Raw genomic sequence first — 21,466 nt, forward strand, 5'->3', positions numbered from 1 at the left:
TGATGCTAGGGGATCATCTCCTCTCCCCCGGGGGGGTCTGTGGGAGAGCTTTCCGAGGGACAGCCCAGTACTTTGTGGGCACTCTGACTGCATCCAGGTCCCTTCAAGCCTGAGTATTTCCTGTTGCAGCAAGCTGCGGCACATCATTGATGAGATGGTAACCACGGAGCGGGAATATGTGAGGTCACTTTGCTACATCATCGATAGCTACTTCCCTGAGATGGAGCGCCTCGACCTCCCCCAGGACCTGCGTGGGAAGCGCAGCGTCATTTTTGGGAACCTGGAAAAACTCTATGACTTCCACAGCCAGTATTTCCTGCGAGAGCTCGAGAGCTGCTGCAACCACCCGCTGCGGGTCAGCCACTGCTTCCTCCGACACGTAAGGCATCAGCACCTTCCCCGGGTTCGGGCTGCTCCAGACACGTGCTTGGCTCCTGTGCCCAGCACTGTCCACGCATTCTCCTGTGTGCTGGTGGGCTGTGGCTCTTTGGGAGTGGGAGGGCTACCCTGTGCTGGGTTGGCTTGTCCCCTGCCAGCTCCACTGCTAGGTTGAACTGGGATGGCTCTGCGAGGCTGAGCCCAGCCAGCAGCAGATGCTCTTTGCCTTTCCTGGTGTTCTTTGCTGCCAAGAGACACTGCTAGGGAAGCAGAATGTCTCTTCAGAGCCTGTCTGCATCCTTTGTCCTGTTGTCTCTGTGGTGTCAGTGCAGAGGGTTACAGACCTGCTGCTGAAAGGAGCTGCTGGGGAGAAACGTGGGGCATCGGCCTTAAGCTCTGCCCCATGCATTGCTGCTGCCAGGTGAACAGTGTCTGTTGGGGTATGTAAGGGGCAAGGGGAAACAGGACAGTGGATTCAAAAGTCCTAGCTGCTCTAGGAGTGGGAAGACAAGAACATTCCCTGACTCTTAATGAACTTGAAGCAAAGTTGTTCCTGATGCTGTAGGAGGCTGTGGTGCAGCCTGTGAGAGGTAGGAGTTCTGGAGTAACCAGCCCCAGGCACGGCTGTCACTCTGTCCTGGATGCGCGTTGGCCTCACACGGGTTCTCTTTTGCAGAAAGACCAGTTTGGGATGTATGCATTGTACAGCAAGAACAAGCCAAAGTCAGACTCGCTGCTGGCCAGCCACGGGAATACCTTCTTCAAGGTAAATTCCACTGCCTACATCACGATGGCTCTTGGTGTTGGGTCACCGATCCGCTTAAACAAGCCCAGCACTCCTGCTTGAGGCACGGTGGGCTCTAGCTCTGCTTTCCTGGCGTAGCTCAAGTGTGTAGGGAGGACAGGGGCAGAGATCTGCTGAGTGCTTTGGGAAGGAGCCCAGCACGCAGCAGTGTTGGTACTGCAGCCTCGCTTTCCCCTGCAGAGCGAGCAGGGTGTCCCAGTCTGGAGACCTGCGGGTGCCAGGGCCTGTCTGGGGCTGCGGGACTCTCCACGGGAAGCTGCTGCCTTCATTCCAGGGCCTTTGCCGCGGGGCTCTCTGCGGGAAGCTGCTGCCTTCATTCTTTGCCGCGTTTTGCAGCTCAAGCAGGTGCAGCTTGGGGATAAGATGGACCTGGCCTCCTACCTGCTGAAACCCATCCAGCGGATGAGCAAATACGCCCTGCTCCTGAAAGACCTGATCAAGGAGTGCAGCGAGGCACAGGAGCAGGAGCTGGGCTACCTCCGTGCGGCTGAGGAGATGGTGAAGTTCCAGCTCCGGCATGGAAATGACCTGCTGGCCATGGATGCCATCCGCGACTGTGACGTACGTTCCAGTGTCCTCCCCTGCCTGGGTGGGCAGAGCCACACTTCTTCCCTTTCTCTAAAACTGGGGTCTCTGGATTATACGGTGAGACCCCCCACCCCCAGATTCCCAGGGATTAGGGTGCTGTGTGCCAGCACAGCGTGGTGGGACTGCTGGAGCACGGCAGGGCTCGGAAGTATCCTTGATCTGCTGGGACAGACAGCCTGGGTGCTGCTACTGGAGCTGGGTGAGCTGCTTGTCACAGACAAGCTCCCAGGCGCTTACTGGTGACGTGCAGCAGCCTGGCAGTCCTCGCAGATGGGGGTGTCCCGCAGGCTGCCTCAAGCCCCTGCATCTCTTCTGAGCTGGTGATACGAGGCTCAAGCGGTTTACAAGAAGGAAATCAGACTGATGCTGATGCCAGGGGTAAGATAAAATCAGCTAGGAGAGACTTGAAGGGGAGTCCTGCAAAGTGCAGCACTGGAGGGGGAGAAACCACAGTGCTCAGGATGGAGAAAGATGGATCTGGGAAAGGAAGAACTGAGGGACTGGCCTTCTGACATAGATGTGCTCCTGGTAGTTTGATGGGACTCCTTTCCTCTTTTCCCCGAGAGAGCTCTGGCTGCTGCCTTTAGTTGCCACCCCAGAGGTTTGTCACAGATCTGCAGAGGGTCATCGGTGCCTGGGAGAGAGGTATAGCTCTCCCCTGAGCTCTGGGCACCTTGTTTTGGCCTGATGTGGCCTCTGGCAGTGCCACACAGCCCTACCCCTTCGAGAGCCCTCCTAGCATGACAGCTGCCACTTTTTCAGCTCCTGGGCCACAGCCGTGTGGGGGGAACCTGCTCACCATGTCAGGCCTGGAGCTGATCCTGCTGGGATCTTACCAGGCTCTTCCCCGTGTCCAGGTGAACCTGAAGGAGCAGGGGCAGCTGGTGCGGCAGGACGAGTTCACCATCTGGCTGGGCCGTAGGAAGTGCCAGCGACACGTCTTCCTCTTTGAGGACCTGATCCTGTTCAGCAAGCCCAAGAGGATCGAGGGTGGCTTTGATGTGTATATCTACAAGCGCTCCTTCAAGGTAAGGGCAGGCCTGCAGCTCCCTCTTGTGTCAGAGGTTATCCACGGCTGGTTTCCCTGCGGGCACATGGCTCTGAAATGCGGAGCAGGAGCACCTTCAGAAGAGCTGTCTCACTGCTGTGCTTTCTCCAGGCCTCCCAGTGAAGCCAGAAGGGAATGCTTCACATGGGCTCCCTCCATGTTGGGAGATGTGGGACCGAGGTCTTCTGAGGGACAGGCAGTGTGTGCATGGCAGGGAGGTGCTGCTGACTCTGGATGAAGCACTGGAGTCGCCTGGGCTGTCTCTGCTCGGCTGTGTCCAGATCACGCCTGCTCCTTCCCATGGGGTCTGCCGAGCTGGGGATGCAGGCAGAGCGTGCTCTTTCTGCTCCTGGTGCAGCCCCAGCTGATGCTTTGCCCTTTCTTTTTCTGGCAGACTGCAGACATCGGTCTGACGGAGAACTCTGGTGACAGTGGCCTGCGCTTCGAGATCTGGTTCCGAAGGCGGAAGTCCAGCGACACCTACATCCTCCAGGCCAGCTCAGCCGAGACTAAGCAGGCCTGGACCAGTGACATTGCCAAGATCCTGTGGCAGCAGGCAGCCCGCAATAAAGGTGTGATTCCTTCCCGGGGCGGCTGTGCCGCAGAAGGTGCGGGAGCCCTGTTCGGCTCATGCTGTCCTGAGTAGGTTTGGAGCCTGTTACCAGGCAGCTCTGTGCAGCGAGCACCTGCGTGCCAGCATGCGGCCTCAGGAGCATGCGCTGGGCTTGGCTGGACACATCCTTTTCCTGCCCCTCATCCCTAGGGAATGCAGCCAGTCCAAGCTCTGTGGGACTGTAGACATCTACTTGGACCCTGTGGGAGAAACGGGAGATCCTAGGACAGGGCTTCCTGCCCTGTGAGCGTGGCCTGGGCTCCTGCGAAGCTCATGCTTCTCCCCTCGGTCTAGGCCACTTCTGGAGTGGCAGCTGTCTGGCTGAGTCCCTCCTTTCCACCCCAGGCACCCCGCTTGGCAGGACTCTTGCAGGCAGCATGGCATTGAGCTGCTCGGCCAGAGCAGGGCATGATTGCTTGTCTGTGGAGACTGTTCGGGACTGGGGAGCACGGGGAGAACAGATCTGATCTCAGCAGGTCGGGAGCAGCCTGGCGTAGGAGTGCTCTGCAGGGGGCTGCGTCACGCTTGAGGGGTGGGCTGGAGAAACCTCACCGTGTGGCGGGGGGGGATCTCTTCCTCTCCAGAAATCCGTATGCAGGAGATGGTCTCCATGGGTGTGGGCAACAAGCCCTTCCTGGATATCAAACCCAGCGAGGCAGCTATCAATGACCGTGCTATTGATTACATCATGAAAGGCCGAGGTACGTGCCAGCCGGGCCTGCCACCTTGCTCCCCGTGAGCTGGGCAGGACTGGTGCTCAGGGCCTTCCGCTGTGTCTTTTGGCAGGTGCCAGGACCAGAGCATCAATCGCGGTGTCTCTCTTTGACCATTCCAACCCGTACAAGAGGACGCAGACGCAGCTCTCCGCGGGCAGCAGCCCTGCTGCGTACAGCCCTTCCTCCTCCTCCTTGCTGGGGCCCCTCAACCTCCACATGTACCTGGACCAGACGCTGCTGCCGGGCGTCCTGGCCCCCAGCCGCCCCTTTGACATCGGCACCTGCATCGAGGAAGATGAGCTGGAGCACGAGACGAGCAGCCAGCCATCGCTGAGTACGTAGGACCCCGCCGCGCCGCAACGTGCCCCGGGCTGAGCCCTCCTGCACCATCACGCCAGGCTCACTGGGGCCGTGGCGGTGCCTGCTCTGTAGCCAAATGGGGGCAAGGAGGGCCCTGCCCTTCCAGGCCAGCTCTGGCTCAGCTTTCGCAGGGTGGGCTTGGTGCCGCGAGGCCTGGGAGAGCAGTGCTCGTGTCTCTGCCTGCGTGCGCGCTCTCTCCAGCCTGGTCCTGTGGCGTCTCCGGCGTCAACTTCCCTGCCCTGTCTGTGCAATCTCCAGCTCCTTGGGTTATTGTGTTGCTTATGGCTCTAAAGAAGCCCAGGTGGGAGCGTGGCTTGTCTGCGGGCTCGTGTGGCCAGTGCCTCTGCAAACAGATACGTGACCAAGCGTACGCGGCACAGGTCATGTGGGGCAAATTCCTGATCATCACATTGACCTTCCTCTCTTCCCCCAGCAACAGAGAGCTCGGAATCATCGCACTGCATGTCGGGCAGTGGCTCCAGCGGCTCCGACAGCGGCTGTGTCTCCAGCATCCCGCAAGAAAGCTTCTGCGAAGACCTGGGCTCCCCCCACTACGTGCCCCTGGGCTCCCAGCACCGCTCTGCCGTGGAGGAGAAGCCCCGGTTCGCAAACAGCCAGTACATTTCCGCAGTAAGTGCGTGCAGCCGCAAAACGCTCTTGGCTCTGCCGGTTCCTGCAGCCACCTCCCCGGTTCAAGCCACTGCCTCTCACGGGGGCTCCGAAGATGCTGCTTTTGGGCTGGGAGTCGCTGTAGAGGAGTGAGACTCACCTCCCCGGGGCAGCCGGAAGCCCCCTCTCTGTGGGAGCCTCCCCTGCGGTGTCCCAGCCCCGAGGAGACGGGCAGGGAATGACCTGCAGTGCTGGAGACGACGCGCAGGAGCTTTAGTGCTGTGGTGGGCTGGGGTACATGTGTAACCTCTTGGGACGGGAGGAGCTCAGCTGCCAGGCTCCCTTTCCTGGGAGGTTTGGGCCTTTTTTGGGGAGCAGTGAGGTGGAGGAGCGGGACCCTGTTGCTCTGCAATGTCAGTGTGTCTCCTCTTACGTTCCTGAGAGTTGTCAGCTGCTTCCCTTCCCACCGGATTGTGTCCAGGTGCTGTTGTGCTCTAACCCCGTACTAATGCCGGCTTCTCTCCTCTGCAGAAAGCAGGCCAGGTCACCATAAGTCCCTCGACAGTAGTGTGAGCCTCTCTGCACGCGTTTACCGCCTAAGGAAGCGGAGTTGTTGTAAGTAGCCCCTGAAGGGGATTTTCCAGCCGCTCTGAGTGCTGGTCAGGTGTGTCAGGAGAACCTCACCTTCTGCTTCTCCATGAGAAGTTTTCCACCCGCATTGCTGGCCGGTGTGAGGCTACAATTCACCTGGTTGGAGAGCCCAGCTCCCACAGAGCTGTTGCCTTAAACAGTCGGTCTGGGGCCTCCAGGTTTGAAGGAGCAAAACAGGCAAATCACTTTTGGGCAGTAGAGCACTGCCTGGTCAGCAGAGTTCAGATGAGCCGCTTTCCTCCAGCCTCTGCCCAGCTGTCTAACCACTAATCTCCTCGTGGCTGTTTGCCGAAATCCTGTTCTTCGTTAGTCCCTCTCCACAGCGTTCTCCCAAAGCTGGGTGTCTCCCCCAGTTTCCTTTGAACATCCCAAGGAAACTGTGCAGCATCAGGCAGAGGATCCTGCCAGGTCCTGGTCAGGATGTGCTGAGGGAGCTGCCAGCGCTGCCCCGTAGGTTCTGGTGGCTGGAGGATGCCGTGTGCGTGAGGAAATCGCTGTTTTCTGAGGAGGGATGAGCTCTGTGCCCACGCCGGGCTCCTGTGTGGGTGGCCGTACTGGGAATGTCCTGTCAGGCCCCGCTCGGACTGGCCAGCATCTGGCTCAGCTCTTCCCTCTCTGTCCTTAGGATGGAGCCTCCCTTTTTCCCAGGCAGCCGAGGGGTGTGAGCGCGGGAGATCAGGGCTTTGGCTGTCGAGGCGCGGGGAGGGGGATGGCTCGTAGGTTTGGCACCTTGGGGTGTTACACAGGCCTGCGGCTTGTGACCTGCGGGAGTTTATCACCGGCTCAACGCAACCAGCTGAGGGGAACATTTAAATCCCAGGGGGGTCACGGGCAAGACCTTTGCGGTGGCCACAGAAGCAGCGGGGTTTGCTGGCCCCGCTGCCACCGGGCCAGCAGCACGTGACCCCTGGGCAGGTCCTGCAGTGCAGAGACCCCTCTCTTTGCAGGCCCTCAGCTGCGCTTCTGCGAGGCCCTTGGCGTAAAACGCTCTTTCCCCACCAAAACGCAGCCCTGACAAACGGGAGGGGGGTCAAAGCATTTTGCCAAATTGCTGCTGGCCGGGACAGAGGGACCTGTAGGTCCAGCCACCCCGTGGGGGTGCAGCCGCTCTAACCCCTTGCCCGGTGCTGTGTTCCAGGTTTGATTGCCATGTCAAACTCCCTGAAGACCCCAGGCCTCTGACCAGCAGGAGGAGACAGTCTTCACCCACGAAGATAGATTTTTGACACATAATTAGGCTCTTTCGAACAGCCCCAGCCCTGACCTCTGCCAGGGGGGAAAGTCCCAAGCAGGTTTCTGTCAACTCCACCTTAGAGCTTTGGCCTTGGATGGGACCTTGGGTGTTCAGAACTTGTAGCCCTATATTTATGAGAAATAAGTAACATAGCAGTTTGAAAGACAAAAAAAAAAAAAAAAAGGTATTTTTAAAGCTACGAGCTGTACAGATTTTTGTTACAAGTGACTCTGTTACTGTTTGTTCTGTAAGCTGCACATTTTATAAAGGTTTTGGAAGGGCGTGAAGAGAAACCGAGGTATTTAAGACAAGTAGTGTAACGTGTTTCAGGGTTATATGGACCTGGAGCCCAAGATTTAACGTCCTTCCTCCTGTTCTAAATATGTCTATCATAGCAATAATTTATTTTCTTGGCTTAACACTTCTGTTTTAATAAAAGCAATTTCATTGTTACAGTGAACTGTTTCCTCAGATGATTCTTCCAGTGCCTCAGCGCTGAGCTTGTCTCTGTCTTAACCACCTGCCAGCTCCTCCGCTCTCCCTTCCAGCACTAACCATGCGTGTAAACCCTTCCCTGGGAGAGGGGAAAGACCCCAGCCCGAGGCAGTGCAGGGGCTCCGGAGCAGAGGGGAGCCAAGGCTCTAACTCACCCCGCGTAGCTGCTGTCCCAGGGGTAAGTCTCTCTCCCTGTCGGGTCAGGTTCCGGTCGCACAGTCCGTGCTCGTAGGAAGGAGAATCGGCATTTTTCGCGACCGCAGTTACTTGTTGCGAGCTGCTGCTCACCCCTGGTCGATGAAGTGCTAGAACTGGGCTCCCCCAGACCGTAACTTACTCTGCGAGAGCTGGGGGAGCTGCCCGGCCCCCCACAGCCTAGTGCTGTGTCGCTACACCCCACAGCCGCCCAGTTACCCTCCACGTCTAAAACAGTCTTCCCTCAGGTTTGGAAAGGCCTCTATTCCCACTCGTGGTTATTTTTCCTAAGCTGGATGTTTCTCAAACCTCGCTCTTTGTTCAGAGGGCCGAGAGAGCAGAGTTCCGACGCCCTCGTAGGAAAGCGCGGGAGCGGCTGCGCGGGGGTGGTCTGAGAGGCTGACTGCGGGGTTAAGGCAAGGGGTTGGGCTGAGGAGACAACAGCTCCTGTCGCAGGGGGAGAGCATTTGCTGATACAACACGAGGAACGCGAGACTTCCTCCATCGCTCAGTTTCAGAGGTTTCTGCGTTGCTGGAAAAACCTTTACTGATGTTTACCTGACGCTGTTTTTTCAGGGTTGGATTGATTGGTCTAATAAAGGTTATTTTCTTTACGTGAATCTTGTTTGCCTCCTCCCTTGATTTCCAGATGGGAACCCGGGCTGCAGGAGAGGGAACAGGCGAGCGTTGAGAAAGAGCGCTTCTCCCTGCGGCATCGAGGTGTTCGCTCGGAATGCTGGTGGGAGATGGAAGCGCTGCTGTGATTTAATCAGGTGGTTAGACGGGGTGAAAGCGAGGGGGTCTGGGAGGGTCCGCTCTCCTGCCCAGAGCTGCAGGGGTTTTCAAACGGGAATGGCCAAGGGCCGCGTCTGCACAACGTGCTTGAAGTAAAACTGGAGGTAACTGCTCCAGGCTTCTGGTTGTGGCCCTGGAAAAATGAGAATAATATTATTAGCGACAGGTTAGCAGAAAGAAGGGATTCTGTGGCCCGTCTTGGATAAAAGCGGCCCCAGGCAGAGGATGAGCTTTAGCCCAGGGCGTTTTTCGAATCCAGGGAGTCGTGTGAGCACAGCACCTTCTCTGCAGCCCCAGTCTGGAGCGAGGTGATGGCTGGTCACGGGTGGAAATCCGGTGTGGCCGTGCAGGCAGACAGCGAGGGGATCGGGGTCAGAGCCAGCTGATTCTCCAGCGGGGCTGCAGAAAGCAGCTGTGGCATGGCAAAGCCAGAGGTGACAGATGGGGCCGTCTCTGCTCCGCCGGGTGCCTCCGCGCAGCGCTTTCCAGCGGTGTCGGCACTTCGGGGGTACCTCGGTTGTCTTTTTCCTTGGTTACCGATGGAAAACACAGCCCTGAAGACTTGTGCATCCTCCAGCGGCTGCGTTTCAGAGTGAGATGAGGAAGTTGTGCTCCTTTCCAAGGGGAAACGCTGCTGGGTCAGATGGAAAGACGAGAATTTCTTATTTCCCTGTACGCGTCAGAGCGATGCGGTGCTGCTGGGAAAGAAGGCAGCTGGTGCTCCTCCGCTGCGTGGTAAGAGGGGCCCTTCTCTCCAGGCTGTGAACTTCACTGTAAAGTCACTCAGGAACCAACTTTTCCGAATACACGGTAATGGCTTCTCGCAGACAGACGCACAGCCTGTCATTTCACCTGCTGAGAAGTACCCAAACCAGTTTTTCTTCCATCTGGCATCCAAGCCATGAGAAAAAAATTCTGGTTTTACTGAAATCAATAAGTGTTTTACCATTTCCTGGCCCTGACTGCCACGGAGTCAGAATTTTACGTCAGGAATCCTGAATCAGACTATTTTTGACAAGGTGCAGCCAAACCAAGTGAGCTCCTAATCCAGAGGTGGTGAGCAGCACCCCTCTGAATCCTTGTGAAACTTCCTGTGTTCAGGAGTTTTTCCCAGCTATTTCCCTACTACTAATAAAGGGAGAAATCTCTGCCCCTTCCCACCTTTTTTTCTCTTTAATTAACCCTGGGTGTTGATGATAAAAGCTGATTTTTGAGAAGCAGGAAGGCTACTCTGCTCTGCAACGCTCATGAGACTTTTTTTCCTGTGGAAAACTCATCATGGCGTTTTCCATAGGGAATCCCCTAAAGAGGGCTCAGGGGTTTAATGGGCTGACCAGGAAACCCACCATTTCCTGAAATACTTCCAGCCCTAGACCATGATTATCTCTGCTGTTAGCCTGCGCTCGGCCCTGCCCGATCACACCCTCTCCACCCATTCTCTGGTGCAGTTTGGGCACTCGGCTGTTCCTGGGGCTGGAGATCACTAGCAGCCAAGGCACCAGGAGCATTCCCGGACCCGCGTAGTTCGCTGGCGTGCGTAACGGCACCGCCTGACGTCGGGCTTCCCAGGCCTGGGCCGGCAGACGTGGAAGCATCAGCGGTTGCATCACGGGGGTCCCTGGTGTAACGTTTCTGCTGACTTTGTGGAAAGGGAGGAAAACACACGCTCCTCGTGGAAACAGCCACAAGCGCCCACGCCAGCTGGGGGGCTGTAGGGCAGATACTCTGCCCACTAGAAACCATCCAGCGCGCAAGAGCGTGACGAGACCGAAGGAACCTTCGGCTGCCAGGCAGGCCTTCGCTGCCGCGCGCAGAACACCCCAGCAGACCCAGGGAAACTGCTACGCGAAGCCGTAGCACCGAAGGATCCGTTCTGGGCAATCCCAGGGGCGAGCAAAACACCACCTCATCTTCCTTTCTGGTGTTGGATAGAGCTGGGAGAGCTAAAGATTGGAATGTGTACGGAAGAGGAGTGACCACGGTGGTTTTGGATGGTTCTCAGCATTAGAGCGGAGACACCAGTAGAGGGGGCAGGTGGAGTATTTTTCTGCTGGACTAGCCAGATTTAGTGGATCCTACCATATTAAATAAAAAAAAAAAAAGGACAAAATATCTGAAGAGGGATGCAACAATAAAAACATTTTCCTTCTCCCAGTTGGTGCTACACCCTGCAGTACAGGTGTCGGCATATCGACCATTGAGATACAGGCATGCACACCAAAACAAAATCATGTCTCCCAACACTCTCCAAATCCCAGCAATTTGTGTTTAGATAGAACGGTTTCCTTCAGGACTGGGAGTAAAAGTCTTAATTCTTTTGAGTAATATTCCTGGGAAAACCAGAAGACAGAGCCCTGTGCTCGCTGCCCCTACAGCCGTCTGATGCCATGAGAGAAACGCATGAATTTCCTCAGCTTACTTAAATTCAGCTGCCAAAAATAACTTCCCAAGTCTTGGAAAAAGTGTGAACATACCAAAACATCTGCCCATCTCCATGGATTAGAAGGCTTGGACCGTTTGGGATCCAGCAGACTCTCGTTATTTGATGGCAGCGCTGGGTACTACAGAAATAAAAATACAGTAAGCCCAGATTTCTGGTGTTTGTTACAGGGGGAGAGAAATCCAAATGGGATTTTTCCTTCCTTGGGGAAAGAACTAAACCAGCTCCATCAACCCTACTGCTATCATTGGCCAAACTACTTACATTTTTAGCCCAGAAAGTATTTTCTCAGGAAGTCAAAGATTTATTTCCCTCAGGTATTTGAACATCTTTCTCTTAGTGTAAAATTCCCAGCCTACACGGGGAGTTCTGATAATTCCAAGTTTTTGCGCCAAACCCATTCTAACAATTCTTATGACTAGAAACACAGATTGCAGACAGGAGTTACAATGCCACAGATGGGGACGTTTCACGTGAAGGCAGTCCCAGCCCGTTCATGGTCCCTACCTTCAGCAGGGCCTGTCGGCACGTTTCACACCCGTTACTTCCTACGTAAACTTCCATGACCTGGTGCAGCGGGCACAGGGCTACGCCTGCCGTCTGTAAGGGACTGAACGGCGGAAGGGTTGGCTCAGAGATCGCTTAGCTACAGCAAGACAGCAGCTACAGCACGGCCGCGGAGACCCCCGGCTTGAGACCGCATCCTGTCAAGGCACGTACCGCCGAATCGTGCCGGCGGGCGAGGGGACAGCGCGTGAGTAGCGGAGCTGGAGCCGCCTGCAGTAGGTATGTGCATAACCCTCGCTGGTGGGGTCGTGCCAAAATTTCACTGGGCACTGGGACCCTGAACAAGAGATAAAAAGGCCTGTCGAGACAAACCCCGTGCGATCGCCCACTGCCCAGGAGACCGAGAGACGTGAACCCCTGGGACACTGCGGATCCACGGGGGTGACTATTGCAAATCTACCCCAAATGTTCACTAAGTTTCAGCCTTTTATTCTACTCTATCCTATCATGACAGTTCTCCAGTAAAAGTTGTTATGGGTATTCGGCCTTTGTCCTCATTTGTGTCTTAATCTCGCTCTCGGGATTGTAGCAAAACCTTCCCCGACACTGGAGCGGGACGCTGTCCTGTCTGCATCTAGAGCTGGAGTAACGAAGGGAAAGGCAACAACTCAGTAACTGCAAGTAGTAATTCCTTTGTCCTAGGCACCAAGTTAATACGATACAGGATTTTACATCAAAATATTGCAAACCATAATCCTTTGAACCAGCGAAACAATAGAGCGTACTCGACGCACACAGGGCTGGAACTCTGGGGCTTTGTCCAGCGCTCCTACGCAACGGCGAGCAAAAGGCAAGGCAGGGTGTGCCCTCCCAGCAGCACGGGGCGCCCGCGCTGCCGCCCACCGCCCCAGGTGGGAAGTGACAGCAGCAAGGCGGCCGGACGCACGAGCAACCTGGCCTGCTGGAAGGGGTCCCTGCACACGGCCGGGGGTTGGGACTGGATGGTCTTTAAGGTCCCTTCCAACCCAAACCGTTCTGTGATTCTACGGTTCTTTCCTGACCTGCGCTCTTTGCACGGGGCAGGGAAGAATACTTTGAACGTCAGCCCCTTCACCTTACTCTGGTGAACAGGGAGGATCATCGGCCCCTACAGAAAGACTCAGAGGACCTTGAGGGTGGAGTAAACTGGAAGTGAGGTCACTACTACAAAATAAGAAGCAGGAGTCCAGAAAGGCTGCAGGATCTCCATCCTTGGAGATAGTCAAGGTTTTCCTTGGCAAGGTCCTGAGCAACCCGACCTACTCTGAGCAGGGACCCGGACTCAAATAGCTCCAGAGACCTCTTCTGACCTAAATTCCATGAGTGTGGGGAAGTGGGGATAGGCAATAAGAAAAATCACTAGGTTAGAGAAACGTGTTAATTTTTGTTAAAAAACCAAACCCACAATAAAGGTTGATAGAAAGTGTCGTGATCTTTCCATAAATGCGCTGGGGGAGAAGAGGGGGCAAACCATAGTGGGAACAGCATTTAAGGTCAGTTTTGGCAAGAGTAGGATGTGGCTATAAATGCACTTGGGCTGGAAGTCAGAAATAGATGCCTTGGTTTAATAGCAAGAGTTGCAAGAAAAGTCGACATCAGAAAGCGAGAGTTAAAGACAGCCAGGTTTCTTTTACGCAGAACATGTTCAGGTGAAAGTACCTTGGACTCCCTGAGCTTGAAGGAACTGGATTTGGCTAATTAGCTCGGTCATGAATAAGACTGACAAGTGCAGCACGTGAAATTATCCAAAACCATGAGTAGTACTCCCTAAATCCAGCGTGGACTTGTCTGCGTTTCACCTACAACCTCAAGTTACTACTCCAATGCTCAGTCACCCACAACAGCCAGTTAATAAAGCAAGGGGGTAACGGTACGTCTGTGGAAAACACAGTCAGAGGGACCTGTGGGTCACTTCTGTCTGGTAACAGTCCCCAGAAGTAGGTGTAGGTCACTGACTAGTTGTATTCAGGCAATGCTGCTCATTCTGCTTTGAAATGGAAGCGTTTGCAAGAAATCTTGTTTCACAGTCTCTGCTCTCTGCTGGCATTTGTTGTCTCAGCTAACATTCTAAAGCATCTTCCTGTGGCTTCAGAAAAGCTTGTACCCACAGGCATTCACATTCCAAAAGAAATGTGGGGTTTAGATTAAACTTAGAGGAAATGCAAATATTCATGTCCCTGCGCATCTCAGGGGGGGTGGACCAGATGACCTTTAAAGGTCACTTCCAACCCAAACTCTTCTCTGAAAACACACGTTTCATCCAGCCAGGCAGTATGGGCTCAAGCTTCCCTGGTACAACGCGAAACTACACAGTGATTACAGTAAAGAATACTGCAATTACAAATAAAACAATTACAATAAAAAAGTAATGACTTTTGAATGAGCTCTTACAGAAAGGTCAAGCGTGAAATTTGTAACATTTTCTGTACTCTGATGGGTTGAATGTGGAAGCTGTTTGTCTGGGTACCTACCGTAAGCATCGAGAAAGTTATAGCCACAAAATCCTTGACACTCTTCTACAGACAGTATTATCTAAGAATGAAAAAAATATTACGGAAAACCCACACGGAATATCCCACTTTGCCTGTAAAAAGGGTGTCAGCTGCAAAATGAATGCTTGCTCATATAATAAGTTCCATTCAGCAGAGCTGAAAAAAAGATAATTTTGAAATCTGCATGTAATGATCTTCATTATTGCCTCAAAAAAATACATGCCTAAATACAAAACCATGTTGGTCAATAAATAATCTTAGAGGCAATAATTATCAAGAGGCAAGAATGAACGTGTAAACTCTGAAAAAATGAGTCATTTTATTTAAAAACTCCATTGGACTTTGCATTTTAGTTTCCATTCTGTGGTAGCTTGACAAAAAAATGGGGGAAATGACCTAGAGCATTACCTTCCCATTCACTTGCGTGTGCACATTCCTTAATTAATCTGCGTTTGTGGTCGCGGGTCTTGACAACTCGGCAAACTGCGAAGTGTCACACGGTGTAGGACTCACGGTTAACTCCTGGAACGGCCTGGTCTACATTTACGCTGAGTTTGTCACATAGAAGAGCAAGTGAAAAATGACAAACGCCGTCCTGAAACGTTAAAATAAAAAGAACAAACGGGAAACAAATGCCCTACACCGCCCCACGCAACCTGTGTGCCGACAGACGCCGTTCTGTGCAGTCAGTTGCTATTTTAAGGTGCAGATATTTATCACTATGTGGGGCACAATCCTCTTGACAAGACAGGAAAAAAAACAACGCACCACGGTGGAAGGATGCTTAGTAAGCACCTAGGTGGCTGTCAGCTAAACCGAGAGAAAATTCACCTGAAGCGGGACAAGAACACACAGTTACGGCCTGTAGCCGATTTTTTCATGTTCTTGTATCACGCTGACATATGGATTAGCCTGTGGGCTGCTAAAATGGACAGAAAAGTCAATTCCAGCCTGAAAGCACAAAAAGCCTGCCTGCCTTTGCCACGGCAGCAAACCTCCAAAGCCAAGGGAACAGAGTTTGTGCTGACAATGACCAACGCCTTTCCTGCAGGCAGTAAGCAAAGGTGGTGGAAGAGGGTCCCTGATGTCTGGAATGCTTTTAGGCTATTTCTCATACCAGTGGCTACAGAACAGGGAGTCAAAAGGAAATCCGGAAAAGGACGGGGAAAAACCCATCCCCAGTGAATGCAAGAATCGAAGTTTGTAGTTTCTGGAGAGAGCTCGTAGTCAAAACGGACACGACGCAGGTGCTGCTGTGGAGAACTACAGTTACATTCCCCTCAAAGTGTGCTTAGCTGCGACTTTTTCATAGATACCGCGTCATCAACTTCTCAACACTGACACTACCCAGCAGTTTCAAAACAAATTAAATATTTGAATGCAACACACACGAAAAAACCCACCCACAAACCACAAAAACTGTTCAAGCAAGAAAGATGAAAATTATTAAAATAAAACCAACAAGGTACTAAAATCTTGCTATTTCTAAGGTTCATTCCCAATTGGGTGTGGCAGGGAGGAGAGCCCAGCACCGCCAAAACCCACCCGCTGGTACCACTGCTCCAAGGAAACTGCTTCCGGACGCGCATCAGGCAATTCGCTTGGCTCAGGCTGCCAATTCGTGGGCATCAGCACGGAGCTGGCAGCCCAGCCCTGCGCAGAAGGGGGTCACCCCCTTCCACCCCTGCTCCCAGCCATGCCTGGTGCCCCTCCATCCCCACAGGCCTTGTGCTAGCCTGACTCAAAGCAGCACAAAATGCTCCGCTTTGGTGGAGGGGGTTGCTACAGGGTTTTTTCCATTTTTCCAGCTGTGAAACACACGCTGCCGGCTTTCCTTGGGGAGAGAGGGAGGCTTCTTCCAGGCTCCCACAATAGACACCTGGGCCTGGGAGAGGGTCATCCCGATCTCTGCTGCCTCGCCTCAGCAGGCCGGAGGCCCCCAGGCCAGTCCCAACGTGGCGGCACCGTGAGGTGACAGGCAAGAGTCCCACGGGGGACAGCCGGGTGTGATGAGGGTGACAAAGCTGGGGGGCGGGTGACAGCAGTCCCGAGGTTGGGGTAGGGGAGTCACGGACAGCAGAGGGGCTTGGGGTGATGGTGGGCACACAAGGACAAGGTTACCTGTCCCCACAGAGGTGGGTGTAAAGCCAGAGCAGATGCTGTGAGAGCATGATTAACGAATCGCAATTACAACCCTTTTCCTGGCTTTAGAAGCCTTCACCGTGAGGTACTTCAGGATCTATTTTACCTGCACTCCAGGGTTTTGTGACCTCCGTGACAGGACCAGGAAACTCCCAAACGAGGATCCCAACGAGGGCTGGAACCATCCCACTGCAAGGGCTGAGCTTCTCAAAGCCCCAGAGGAAGGGGCATGGCCACAGTTTCTCTTAGAAGTCAATTAACACAATGGTAATGTGACAGATGTTGTTAATTAGATGCTGTTTGTGTTGTCTTCTTCCATCAAATAGGAAACAGGTGAGAAGCAAGACCCGAGGAATAAAAAAAAGCCAAGGAAATCTGCAATATGACAGCTCGTTACTTGGCTAATCATTGATAACATTCAGGATTTTTAGGTTTTTTAACAAAAATATTTTAACACGGGCTTTAGATAATGGTATAGGAGTGCTCATTAATATTTTTAAGCTTTCTCTGGGGACACGGTCAGCATTAAATAAAAAAGTGCATTGATATTTTGATATTTCCTCCCCTGCTCTATAGCCTCGTCCTCGATGCTGGAGACAAAGATGCATAATGCAGGGATAGCGTTGCAGATGCTGCAGGGAAATGTTTAAATCCAACACTAAAAATGTGTTTCCAATTAGGTCTCAGAAAAAAAAACCAAATCCATAGAAACATTTCTGTTTAGATTTGTTTTCTGACATCACCGAAGCTCCCTGCCAAAAGGCTTGAATGTCTTTTGGTGTTTCAGCTTTTACGGTTTGCTTAGGTTTCATTATTTTTGCCCGCCTGTGCAGATGGTTTTTTTTTTTTCTTTAGAAGTGTGTTTTAAACACACACTTCAAAGCAGCGACACACGGGTTCGCTTGAACTCACACCACGTCACCCCCATCGACACTGTGCACTCTTCAGAGGGCTCGCCGGCGCCGCTGGAAAGGCTGCCAGGGACCCACCAGACACCGGCAAAACTGTGGAAAAGTGAGTTGTGTCTCTCAACGTTTGTGACCCTTTGTGATTTTGGGGATTTTGTTACGTTCTGTGTTGCCCTGTCTCATCACAGACGGATTATCTGCTGCAGCGGCTGGCGAAGAGCTGGCGGAGAGCCGTGTGTCAGCGTCCACCTTGCAGGAGGCGACGGATCAGGCGGCTGCTCCAAGTTATCGCGTCTCAGGAGATCAAACACCCACCGAGAGCAGGGCAAAACGGAAGGATTCGTCTGTGGCCTGCTGGGCATCACGTGAAGGTGGCTGATGTGGCTTTACGAGGCTCACGAGGAGTGACGTGATGCAACCACGCACGCACGAGGCCAGGGCCAGCGCGGCCGTATCTGCCTTGGCTGGGGGCTTCGAGTCCCTGCGCAGCACGAGTGAGATCACTGTGGCGTAAAAAGGCACCTGCAACGTCACAGGGTGGACACCCGGACTGCTGAAGGACCAAAACACGTTTTCCTACAAAATGAATGTCATTGTCGAGTATTTTCAATCTGTCCTTGCCCTCAGACAGACAAACTGACAGCGGCCCAAACCTTCATCCCCATTTCTCTGGCGCGCTTCATCGGCGGTATAAAGGTCACAGGAGCGATGTAATCTGAGGTAGCCTCACAGGTTTGGTGGCCGGGGAGGCTCGAGCATCTCCTGTGACCCACCCCAGAGCAGAGGCCACGCGGTTCGGCGCCCTGGGCGCTGCAGGGTCAGGATGGTGACACTGAACTGCCGGGTGGGCTTTAGCCACTCCTACAGCCCTGAGTTCTAAAGACTTTGGGTAACAAAGGATGGTCCACAGCCCCTCACATTGCTGCTCTGGCTCAGCAATCCCGCAGCCCCTCTTGCCTCTCAGACAGCCCTGCCTCCCAGAAAGATGTTCAGTGCAGCAGCACTTGAAAGCTCATTGTGCAAAATGAGTTTTGCTGATTTTGCTCAACCTTCTCCCTGTGTCTCCTTCAGAAAAAACGACCAGCTGAGTTCCCAGGTGGAATTTCTAAGACTGGAAGTGGAACAACTTTCCAGACTTCAGGAGCCTGGGGGTCTCTTTCAGGACAGCCAGAGGCATGGGCTGCTGCAGGTAGGGTAGACAGCCTGCCTGGGTCCCAGCGGAACTCCTCCGGCCCTGTCACACACACTTCTTGTACCACCCCTGCGCCGGTGGCAAACGGATGAATTCAGGGCTTGGACACACCAGTGAGCTATTTTGGTGATCGTTAGCGCACGCTGTACGCTTCAGAAGGCTGGAACCGGTTACGGGCTTCCAAGCCAAGAGAGGAAAATGCCAGTTCGGTGAGCGGGAAGTCAGGAATATTCTGGGTCTGAGGAAACTGCTTTTTATAGAAGAAGTATCTCAGGTCAAAACGAGAGAGACAGGACCTGCCTCTTGCAATCGTAGCACGGCGCTGGTGTGCTTCCAGCTGTCTCGGCACACGCTATCGATCTCGGAATGGCTTCTCTCAGTCGTTCACCAGCGTGAGCCAGCTACGCGTGAAAGCTTAAAACGGATCGTAGCTGTGGCTGTAGTCAGCTTGAAATGCAGAGCTCTGAGCTACGAACAGAGCGCTTGGCGTACCAACTGTTTTCATGAGATTTTGAATTACCAGTGTATCGGGATTGGAAAAAATCTTGATGAATTACAGCAGGTTCATGCTGCTGCTCATTGTTTAAATTCTTTTCTGCAATAATCTTGCCCAGGTCGTCAGTGCCCACAAACCATCCTGCTGCAGCAGCTGACTGAAGAGCAGCCGCGCTGTTCACCCAACACCTCTTCCAGCTGAAAAACGCACCCACCGGAGACGTCATCCCCGCTAGACGGAACCACGCGCGGCTCCAGTCAGTGCGGCGGTTCAGAGCAGTTACGTGATTGTCTGCTGCACAGGGAAGAAAATCCACATGAAATACTGGTGCTGGGTTTTATCTTGTACAGAATCTCATGCTGTAATCACAGCCGGTGAAGCTAATCCTTGCTTTCTCTTCTCAGCGTCTTGCCCCTCCTATCTTCCCCTGCACCCTTACGCTTCTCGCCGCAGTTATTACATTAATGAAAAGCGGGGATGGCTCCTGCATAATAAAATCTTATCTGAAACCATGCCGTGCTGGGAAGAAGGTAATTCAGTTAATTGAATTCCCTCTACAATGGTCCTGAATCAATATTCCAGCACGGCGCTGGCAACACACAGCCGGCAACGGAGCACGTAACGTTCGCAGTCAAACCAGTATCGCAGGGGTTTGACTTTCTAGTCCCGGGTTTAGACGTACACATACGACAAGGTGCCCGACCCTCCGGGCTACAAGCTGCTCTCTGAATCTTGCCTGAGCACGATTTACCGCCAGGTCTGTGTCTTTTGGGAAGCGCTGTCCATCAGACTAGCAGCGAAATGGAAAAGTACTGAGGCAGGCAGCGCAGGTACGAGTCGGAAGGGAAGCTGTTTTGCCTGGCCTGACACCAAGGACTGTACCAGCACAATACACTCCATGGAAGGATGCTCGTGGAGGGAGAAGGCTTTTGGATTAACAACATCTCTGAGCCCTTCCCGGTGCTCCTACACAGGGACAGAAAGGGGAAGACCTTGCTGGGCTGATTGGCATCTGCTCTCTCGTTTTTCTAGGAAAGAATCCACGTCCTTGAGGAACAGGCTGCTCAGTTGTCATTGGTGTCTCTGGCCAAACCACTCATCCCAGAGAAAAATGACCTCTCGGAGGAGCCAGGTCCCGAGTCCCAGGTGCACCGCTCGCTGCCAACGTGTGAAATGCTTCATTCGGTACAGACCTGACCCCGCAATGGTTTTAGAAACTCTCTAGGGAAGTGACACTGTGGGCAGAAAACCCATTTTGCAGCTAAAGTTGCCATCAGTGCTCAGCTGAGCTCCACGTCTTCCCGGCACGCTGGGAGATCAACCTGTGTGATGGTCTGGGTTTGTCCGAAACGGTGGAGCAGGTGAGCGCTTGCAGCAGCAGGGTGGGGTGCGAGGTCCGGAGTGCTCCTCCGCTGCAGAGCGGGGCCGGAGTGCGGCCAAGGGGAAGAAATGGAAAGGAGGAAAAAAAAAGCTCTGTGTCTGGGGCTTGGATCAATGCAAACAACATAAATACTGGCTGAGACACCTTCCGCCTGCTGGCTCCTCCGGCGTGAGGGAATTACACGCTGGCTGCAAAATGTCAGTCTGGAGCTGGTGTGGAGCCAACCTCGGAGCAAATGCTTGGCCAGAGCAAAGACGTCAGCGGAGGGGAAGTGGCTGCAAGCCCTTTTGTTTGGGCTGTGTCACTTTTCATCACAGAAAATAGTTCTGCAAACTAATATTTTATGGTCTCCGCTGTCTCAGCAGCCTGTGGCACCACTTCAAGCCTCACTGGGAAATCAGCTGGAGCTGCTGGTCCCGTGCAAGTTCCTTCAGGTTATGGTCTTCTCTAGGGCTGAGCACCCCAACTTGACCTCTCCTTGTCTGTCCGGTGTTCCAGCCCCAACCACACTCCACCTTCCTGCCCGCATTAGTCACCAAGACGGATGTTTAAAGGCCGTATCCCTTGCACTTACCTCCCGGCGAGGTCGTGTCTCCACCTGGCTTCTGCCACGCGGAGCGGCTGTGCGACGTGTCCGTAATGCAGATCCCGCAGCTGCCTTTTCGAATGGCCCTTCACACCCTCCTGCACGGACGACCGGGGCCAGCCGTGCACACGCAACACAGCCCCCAGCTCCCCAGGAGATCGCTGCACCCGTACTTGGAAGGTTTTCCACTTGTGGTGAAGACCCAAATCAACGTCTCAAAGCTGTTCCCACCACTTCGAGCGAAGCGATTTCTTTTGAGGTCGATTTTGGCACTTTGGAGCCATTAGAGCCTTCTGGGTCTTTACCTGCCCTCGTTCTCCCGGGGCTGCTTTGGCAGGACCGAGATACCGGACCCGGCGGTGCCAACCAGCCTGGCCGGGGTGGCCTGGCCATCACTATCCTCACCACCCAGCCCTGTCCCCAGGCGCAGGAGCTGCCTCCTTGGGAACAAGGAGAAGGTCGGAAGGGCAAAGTCCTGCGTAAGCTGTGGAGCAAGGCATGGAGAACTTGAGGAGGAGCTGGAGCAGGTAAGGAGCACTTCTAGGCTGGGCAGTTTGGCAGCGTGTGGTCTGGCTGCCACCTGACCTCGGCCACGGCTTCGCAGGCTGCAAAGCAGCTGCTTCCGTTGAGGATTCAGAAGAGGAGCAACGGGCTGATGGTAAGGCTCAGCTGAGCTGGCTGTGCAGGGGAGAGCCTGCAGTCCCTGCGCTGGCTCCATCACCTGAGCAGCTCAGCTCCCCTTGCTTCTAGCTGAGCTTAGGGAGGTAACTCCAAGCCAGGACCCGTCCACCCTCCT

The 21,466-nt window shown here is 53.9% G+C and overlaps 1 protein-coding gene across 1 annotated transcript in view; it reads left to right on the forward strand.

Annotated features, from left to right (window-relative positions):
• Nucleotides 1-21,149, forward strand: part of LOC104514418 (pleckstrin homology domain-containing family G member 4B-like) — a gene marked incomplete at both ends in the record, with an annotated part of 58,126 nt that extends 36,977 nt beyond the window's left edge. Inside the window, 13 exons of the mRNA XM_010158096.1 lie at nucleotides 130-379; nucleotides 1,055-1,144; nucleotides 1,520-1,744; nucleotides 2,629-2,799; nucleotides 3,214-3,391; nucleotides 4,017-4,133; nucleotides 4,219-4,482; nucleotides 4,942-5,138; nucleotides 17,643-17,725; nucleotides 18,087-18,204; nucleotides 19,380-19,460; nucleotides 19,736-19,888; nucleotides 21,008-21,149. Of these exons, the coding sequence (XP_010156398.1) occupies nucleotides 130-379; nucleotides 1,055-1,144; nucleotides 1,520-1,744; nucleotides 2,629-2,799; nucleotides 3,214-3,391; nucleotides 4,017-4,133; nucleotides 4,219-4,482; nucleotides 4,942-5,138; nucleotides 17,643-17,725; nucleotides 18,087-18,204; nucleotides 19,380-19,460; nucleotides 19,736-19,888; nucleotides 21,008-21,149 (2,069 nt within the window). The remainder of the gene's footprint in view (nucleotides 1-129; nucleotides 380-1,054; nucleotides 1,145-1,519; nucleotides 1,745-2,628; nucleotides 2,800-3,213; nucleotides 3,392-4,016; nucleotides 4,134-4,218; nucleotides 4,483-4,941; nucleotides 5,139-17,642; nucleotides 17,726-18,086; nucleotides 18,205-19,379; nucleotides 19,461-19,735; nucleotides 19,889-21,007) is intronic.
• Between the last annotated feature and the right edge of the window lie 317 nt (nucleotides 21,150-21,466).

This window comes from Eurypyga helias, unplaced genomic scaffold, assembly GCF_000690775.1.
Source record: "Eurypyga helias isolate BGI_N326 unplaced genomic scaffold, ASM69077v1 scaffold24430, whole genome shotgun sequence".
In the NCBI taxonomy this organism is placed as follows: Eukaryota; Metazoa; Chordata; class Aves; order Eurypygiformes; family Eurypygidae; genus Eurypyga; species Eurypyga helias.